This window comes from Podarcis filfolensis (genome assembly GCF_964270895.1).
Source record: "Podarcis filfolensis genome assembly, chromosome: 1".
Classification (NCBI taxonomy): Eukaryota; Metazoa; Chordata; class Lepidosauria; order Squamata; family Lacertidae; genus Podarcis; species Podarcis filfolensis.
The window spans coordinates 33,377,875-33,386,111 of NC_139604.1; the positions used below are offsets into that span (position 1 = coordinate 33,377,875).

Below are 8,237 nucleotides of genomic sequence, written 5' to 3' on the forward strand. Positions count from 1 at the left end.
TTTGGAAAGCTTTTAAACTATATTTACTGCTAATGTTGTGCAGCAGGGCTCTTCTTAGGTTCATAATGCACCATGTAAAATTGAAATTTGGCATCATGCAGAGAGATGAACAAAATCTCAATTTTCATTTAATAATAACAGTAAAAAACAAAAGGTCTTTCTGCTATGCCTGCAATGATTGGCTTCACAATCTGCGCCAAACACCAACCACTTCAGACGCCAAGGTGGAGAATCGAGGTGCCAGATTGCCAATAGTAACAGAACTGGACCAGAGTGCCTCTCCCATGACAGCTAAATTAATATATAGTGGTACCTTGGTACTCAAACGGCTTGGCTCCTGAACGCCGCAAACCCAGAAGTATTCCAGTTTGCGAATGTTTTTTGAAAGCCAAACATCTGACGCAGCTTCCGCTTGAGTGCAGGAAGCTCCTTCAGCCAATCAGAAGCCGTGCCTTGGTTTTCGAACGGGTTTGGGAGTTGAACGGACTCCTAGAACGGATTAATTTTGAGAACCAAGGTACTGTGCAAAATACCTGTGCACAAGGTACTGTGCAAAATAAACGAGGGTGCCCTTTTGATGTATGCAGGCCACAGAATTCAGCTGGACAAAATCTGGGTTACCTTAATACAGAATAGGTGTGTGTGCCAAATTCACTTTGCTATACTGTTTCTAATTATTTCTCCCCATTGTACAGTTGACCAATGATTGCTTCAGACACTCGTGTGGATCAAGAGCAGCTTCAAGGCTGCTCAACTCGAAGCTCAGATGTACTCTTAAGGAGCTATTTGAGACTGAGTCAGTGCCAATGTTTAGACTCTCCAAAGCCTACTTTAGGTAAAGGTAAAGGGTCCCCTGACCATTAGGTCCAGTCGTGACCGACTCTGGGGTTGCGGTGCTCATCTCGCTTTTTTGGCCGAGGGAGCCGGCATACAGCTTCCGGGTCATGTGGCCAGCATGACTAAGCCGCTTCTGGCGAACCAGAGCAGCACACAGAAACGCCGTTTACCTTCCCGCCGGAGCGGTACCTATTTATCTACTTGCACTTTGACATGCTTTCGAACTACTAAGTTGGCAGGAGCAGGGACTGAGCAAATGGAGCTCACCCTGTCACGTGGATTCAAACCACCAACCTGCTGATCAGCAAGTTCTAGGCTCTGTGGTTTAGACCACAGCGCCTACCTTAGACACACACAAACACATATCCATTGTATCCAGCAGAGCCTGCATTATTGTTCATCTTCTATAGCTTCTGGAAGAGGGATCAAAATGTAATTGTCTAGGTTGTGTTAATGAATTTTATTCAAGAACTGGCTTAATGTTCCTGCTCAAACCTTTATTGTTCTTCCTAGGGCAGGGGAAAGACTCCATTTCTCTTTGGTTACTAGGATCATAGAAAACCAGCCAGCCACCCATTCCACTTCTTCCCTGCATTTCTGCCTGCATGCAGTGGGTCATAAAATGCTGTTCACCATTTGAAAGGACCATAGAGATGACCAGGTTACCAGATGGTTACATGTATGCTTGGGAAAATATGCCGGCCAGCATGGCCAATGCCAAAGCATGATGTGAGTTGGAGTCCAACAACTTCTGGAAGACCACGGGGTCGTCTTACATAGCAACCAAAGCAGATTCTGTGCCAACACTGGGCCTAAACCTTGATTGAAACTGATCTAGAAAATCAATTTCCACCAAGAGCACTTGGTTATTGTTAGGGGAGTTTGACAACTGGCTGGTAATTACTTAGATTTTCTGAATCTAAGGTGGGTTTCTGAAAGCAGAGTTCTTTCCCAGCCCTGCCTTGAGATGCTAGAGACTGACGATGTGCATTATATATGTTGAACTGTGGCTGTTCAAACAGTCAAATGGAGAACTATGTCCTTAATAGGCACACAGAACCATTCAGACAAACTTCCCATTCAAAAACCAGAACTGTGTCCTGCATATGCACAGAAAATTTATTCTAAAATATTGGTGTACATGCAGTGTGATTTCAACAAAGTGGCATATAACCAGAAAAGGTCAAGTTGGTCAGTAAACCCATAAACCCCACTTTGTGTGGCCGTCAATACAACTCCATTGTTAAAGGTTTGCATTGCTTGTGCAAACACTTTCAACCACAGCTGCTTCTGTATTCCTCTTGTATTCCTCAAGGTCAACATTTAGCAGTATTTTTGGATTGTGACTAACATTTTGGAAGATCCAGATTCTGAATCCTCAGCATTGTGACACATTTATATTGGCAAAACTGATGTTCATGTGTGTCTAGAAAGACCTGGTGCCTTTAGTAGCTGACTGGGATGCACACAGTTTGAGTCGCATGCCTTCAGATTCTTAACAAGAGTGTTTTAGAACAAATACTGTGGACATTTGTATTCACTGGAAAAAGCTAATACCCACATCATCTGACTGAATATTTTTCTATCATTTCTGTTTACCAGAGTGTTGGGTGAACAGGCTCCGGAAATTGATTATTCCTCCAGTCCTCTCTATATTTAATCCAATTGCCACATTTATCATGTTCCTTGTTTCGGAACTTGGCAGGTTGTTCTTGAGTTGCGTGGATGCAGATGGGGAAAGCAAAAGAAGACAGGTGGTCTTTCAAACATATGAGGCCCTCCAGGGACCTGACTTTGCAAACAGATGACTAGCAAATAGATGAGTTTAAGTGAATGTTTTTATCTAGTTTGGTCTTGCTGGGTTTTCTAACGCCACCCTTCACTTCCACCAAAATCCCAAAGTGTACAACTGGAACAAAGAACATATTTTCAGTCTACAGGTCTTGTACACATGGAATCTCTGGATGTATGGCCCACACTGTCAGTTTTGATGGTGTGAATCACAAAGTTGATCATTATAACTATATTAATTTAAGGATCCCATAAATATGTAAAATGAACACCTAAAGCATCCTGCTGAAAAAGCTTGAGGAGGTGAGGAGGATCAAGAAGAAATAGGGGACCTTGCATTTACTTCTGCCCCCAAAAGTTGTTCAGGACTGCTGCTGTTGATAAAGACTAGTAATCTGCTAAGGCAGAGGTAGCACAGCCAAAGTGATGCCTTCTAGGTAATGTTGGACTCCAAAACTCATCAACCTCAGCCAGCATGGCCAATGATTTGGCATGATGGGAGTCCCAGCATGTGAGCTATCACTGTGCTAAGGGGCTTATGCTAAAGGGTCTGGAAACCAAGCCTTGTCAGAAACGGTTGAGGGAGCTGGGGATGTTTAGCCTGGAAAAAAGGAGACTGAAGAGAAAAAAAGGAGGAGAAATGATAGCCATCTTCCAGTGCCACATGATGGAACAAGCTTGTTTTCTCCTGCTCTGGAGGGTAGGACTTGAACCAATGGATTGAAAATATAAGAAAGGAGATTCTGACAAAACATCAGGAAGATTCTGACAAAACATCAGGAAGAACTTTCTGAAAGTAAGAACTGTTTTGACAGTGGAACGGACTCCCTCGGGAAATGGTGGACTCTCCTTCCTTGGAGGTTTTTAAGCAGAGGTTGGATAGCCATCTGTCATGGATGCTTTAGTTGAGATTCCTGCATTGCAATTTTCGATTCTACTGTACACATGTTTGACCCCCACCCCACCCCACCCACACATTAAACAAAGATTTGGAATCAGCATCTGAGCCATGCTTCGTGTTAGCCATGATTCTAAAAATAATATTTTGAATTCCAAAAACAGATGTTGAGACTATTAAAAGCATTTACACAAAGAACGCATGATCTTCAAAAAATTGGGACATTACATTTTCCTAGGGTTCAATCCAAAATATTTGGGGGGGGTGGAAGGAAAATGTTGTTCTTCCTTCAAATAATGCAGTCCTTGCTGTTGTTAATACAGCTAGATGTTTTATGAGAGTCGTATGTTTCTGCTTTTTACAGTATTGTGTATTGTATATTACAGTTTATTTAAATCAGGCTGCAATCCTAAACCTATTCTAGACTGCAGTGAGAGTAAGGGCTTAACTGCACTTGTCCCTTGTTTTCTTCCATTTGTCATGGGCTTTCTAGATATGGGTCTGAGAGGTTTTTCATTTGCCCCACTGCTTTCCTTGGGAAAACCCACTTTTTAAGGCAGCTTCTTATGTTCCTGTGTTCCCTGTGAAACCCAGTCCATATAAAATCACCCCTAAGCGGCAATCCTGTATGTGCTTACCAGGGAATAACTCCCATCCAGCTCAATGGGCTTACTTCCAGTGGTCCAGTTAGATCATTTTTTTGAATATGGACTTAATGGTTATATGGCGGGGAAATGTCTTGAGATGGGAATGAACTTAGTAAGCCTGGATAGTTCTGTTGATTAGAGCATGGTGCTAATGATGCCAGGGTTGCAGTTTGGATCCCTGTATGGGGCAGCTGCATATCCTTGCACTGCAGGGAGGTGGACTAGATGATCCTCAGGGTCCCTTCCAACTCTACAATTCTATGATTGTAAGCCAGCTGTGCTGTGTTGGGGGCCCCTGCTGCTGCCCTGCCCTCCTGCCCAGGCAACACCACTGCCTGCTTCAGGGTAGAGAGGCAATGGATTGCCTATGCCCCAGCAGTGATGAAAATGTATTTCCTCCACTCCCGTGCAAGGCACTCCTAAGAGTAAACGAGCGAGGAATCAAATCCACATAAAGCTTTAAAATATTGTTATTAATTTTCACCAAAAAAAAGGTTGTACAAAATTCTAGTGGTATCAGACAGGATCCAATGACAATATACATAGTCCATATACAATTGTAGGTAACTGTAGAACAAAAACGGACATAAAACCGAAATAAATAAACCACAAGTGTGTGAATGCCTGGAAGGTGGCGTCTGGAAGTATCTGACTGTAGCATAGGCATAATGGTTAAACAAGACAAGGTTACAGAACATGGACCGTATTATATCAAAGGAAAGTAATGGAAGTATTCAAGTGCCCTGAGTCACTGCATTAGCCATATTCATTCGTCTGTCGAGGCGGGAGGGGGGGTTGGTTGGGGGGGTCCCTCGGCTATGTTCCTCCTTGCTTACACACGAAACAAAGTCAGAAATCGTCCTTTCGTCTTTGGTCCCTAAAGCCTTTCAGCTTATCACTTCGTTTTTCCCAAACTGTGCCGTGGTCATTCCAGCTGCTATAAGCAGGTGCACTATCAAGCATTTTTCTGCTGCACATTTTGATCTACAGTACATCTGTTTTCTGAGTCAACCATTTATATCCCGCCTCTCACGAAAGCGTTCCCAAGGCGCTTCCAAGTGCGTAAAAGTTTAGCAAGAAAACCAATGGAAACTCTCAAACTGCCGGGAAAAGCGGCGAGGCGCAATTAGGAAGGCAGGAGCCCGCGGTTTCGCCTTGCCCAGTTCGCAGTGCCTCCCAGGAGGGGAGGGGAGTTGATGCCCGTGGGCCCCGCCCCGCGAGCCATGCCGTGAGGCCGAACCGACACTCCGCTGACGAGAGGAGGTGGGCGCTTGTGCGCTCCCGCCGTGCGCTGCGCCAAAAGAGCCGCTCGGAGGCGTAGAGTGGGTCACTTCTCCCTTTCTGCTTGTCCGCTCGCCCTCGACGCCGCGCTCTCGCCGAGGACCCGACCTGCTCTCGCTCGCTCCCCTCGGCGTTTTCCTTTCCAAGAAGTGGCGAGGCGCCCTCGAGGTTCTCGCTGCAGCTTCCTTGGCGAGTCGATCTGGGGCGCCCTTTCCCCGGGAGGAGCAGCCGCTGACGCCTCTCTCTGCCCACGCCACCTCCCCGAGGCGATTTGCAGCAGGCGGACCAGTTCGGCTCCTCCGGGCGCAATAGTCCTAGCTGGAGAGCGGGGAAAGCGGAGGGAAGGAGCGGCTCCGACGTGGATTCCTGCCTGGGACGTCCAGCCCCGCCAGAACTCGCGGCTGCTGCTACCGCCACCTACCCAAGTCCTCCCCGGGCACCTGGTCCGCCGCCTCTGCCGCATGAGGCTCTCTCGGCTGGTTCCTTGCCGCCGGGGTAGCTGTTCCACGCACGTCTTCCGACGCCAGGGCCCGCAGCGCCTTCCTCTTCCTCCCGCCGGGGTCATGAACGCCTCGCTGGGGAACCAGACGGACGTGGTGGGGCTCTTCCTTGCCAACAGCAGCGACTCTCTGGAGAGGGTGCTGCGCTCCTTCACGCCCCGGTCAGTGGTGACCGACGACGGCTTCGTGGTGACCGCGCCGGACGAGAGGAGCCTGTACATCATGCGCGTGGTGCAGATCGCCGTCATGTGCGTCCTCTCGCTCACCGTCGTCTTCGGCATCTTCTTCCTGGGCTGCAACCTACTCATCAAGTCCGAAGGCATGATCAACTTTCTGGTGAAGGACAGGCGGCCGTCCAAAGAGGTGGAGGCGGTGGTGGTGGGGCCCTACTGACCTCCCCCACCCCCTCCGAAGCCCCGCGGAGCCCGCCTGGCCACGCCAAGACTTCGACGGTGCGGACCATGTTGGTGCCTTCGTCGGAAACTCCTCTCTCGGCTATGGTATGATATCTTGAGTTGAGATGGGGTAGGCTGGGGGGCGAGGAGGAAACGACCGGCTACCCCACCCTCCTCCTCCTCCCTCTCCCTTTCCCCCTCAGTCAGGGGCACCCAGAGGACCGGGAAAACTTCGCAAGAGGGAGCCGAACTGTGCTGAACTCCGCAGAAAGCGAAGCGCTGGGACTGTTTACAAAGGCAAAGGCGTGACACGCGCTCCCGTTTCTTCACTTCGGCGTCCCGGGCCTCGTCTTGGCTCTGGGAGAGGGGTTGATAAGAGAGAGAGAGAGAAGGGGCGCGGGGGTTGTGATGAAGCCGTGAAGCCTTCCAATTTGATGTCGGTGTCCTGTAAATATGCCGTGTCAATGCACACAGACGATACATTCCCAACTTCGCTGCTTTTTGTTTTGTGTGGAGCGGGTGGGGAATGGGGACAAATCGCAATTTTGAATGTAAAATCGCTCAGCTCTCTTGTGAGACGTTTGCCTTCAGAGGTTGGAGCGGGGAGGGCAGGGACATCATCCATTGGGGTGGACAGTCAGGTTGTGCTTTTGTGTGTGTGTGTGTGTGTGTGTGTGTGTGTGTGTGTGTGGAGGGTGCCCTAGAGCCACTTTGCAGCATGTTGTCTGTAACACACTTCCCAGTGCTGATGTGTGAATGGAACAGTTTCTTGCCTCCTCTCCTTTCCACTGTAGCTCCCTATCCTTCCTTCCTTCCATTTCTTTTTTAAAAAAATTGTATTCAGTCGGAGTCCACTTTGTATTTTGTACCTCTCATTTCTTGATGCTTGTCTGCTGCTAAAGTCAGCATGCTTGGTTGCTGCACCTGTGGCTTTATAAATTGCATTGGTTTACACAACTCTGATGGTCTTCTTCTTTTCTTATTTAATTTGCTGTAATAAAATCTGCCAAAAACGTCTCTCCAGAGTCTCCCAGTGCAGCTCTTTCACATTGAAATTCCTCTTGCTCTTTGGGCAAGCTGTGATGAGCATCTGGGCAGACCAGGGGAAGCATGTAATGAGGATTTCTCCAGCAGATAAAGTTGAGAAGGACAAGGTGATTGGGAGGGAAAGCATTAAAAGAGTTCTAGAGAACCCTGGCAGATAAGAAATACAGGATACCAGTGTGCTTAGGAGTTTTTGGGACATTATTATTATAATTAATTTATTGCATTTATATCCCAGCTTTGCTCCCAAAGGAGCCCAGGTCATCAAACACAGCTGTGATAAAACAATACCTTTAAAAATAAAACAACAACATTAAAAGCAATTGAAAAGGATATAAAAGGGTGTGAATTTGCCTACAGAAAGAAAGAAGTTCAGATTGAGACAGTGGCACTAAAACCAAGCAAGTTAAAGGTACAGGGAGTATTTTCCCCACCTACCCACCCAAGAATGCTTTTCATCAAGCATGGATTCAAAGGGAAAGATCTGCAGGAAGATAAAGCAGCTGTCATGGAAATGATCCAGCTGGGGAAACATGTGCCACTACTAATGAAAGGTGAAGGGTAGTGATTTTTTCTCCTCGCGCAATTATTTATAGTCAGGAAACTGATGAGAAAGATGCATCGACTGAATCTGTGCCTGGCCAGTTGATTGAGCCAGCAATTTGCAACAAGCCCTGGGCTGCCTAGCAGTTCAAACTCTGCTCTTATATTTGCATCCAAAAACTGCATGGAGAGGAAACAAAGGAAGATGAGATCTTCTCTCTTAGCAGAACTTCCCATAGAGACTCGAGCTTCCAGCTACATGTGCCTGTAGGTGCCTTAAACACAGTGGTGTTAGAAGGAT

At 47.3% G+C, this 8,237-nt stretch overlaps 1 protein-coding gene across 1 annotated transcript; it reads left to right on the forward strand.

Annotated features, from left to right (window-relative positions):
• The first annotated feature begins 5,421 nt into the window (after positions 1-5,421).
• Positions 5,422-7,306, forward strand: RPRM (reprimo, TP53 dependent G2 arrest mediator homolog). Its single transcript, XM_083589680.1, has one exon. The coding sequence runs from the start codon at positions 5,916-5,918 to the stop codon at positions 6,345-6,347; it is 432 nt and encodes a 143-aa protein (XP_083445806.1). The 5' UTR covers positions 5,422-5,915; the 3' UTR covers positions 6,348-7,306.
• Positions 7,307-8,237: the final 931 nt, after the last annotated feature.

Coding starts and splice junctions, on each gene's coding strand:
- RPRM (XM_083589680.1), top strand. CDS start 5,916: ATGAGGCTCTCTCGGCTGGTTCCTTGCCGCCGGGGTAGCTGTTCCACG.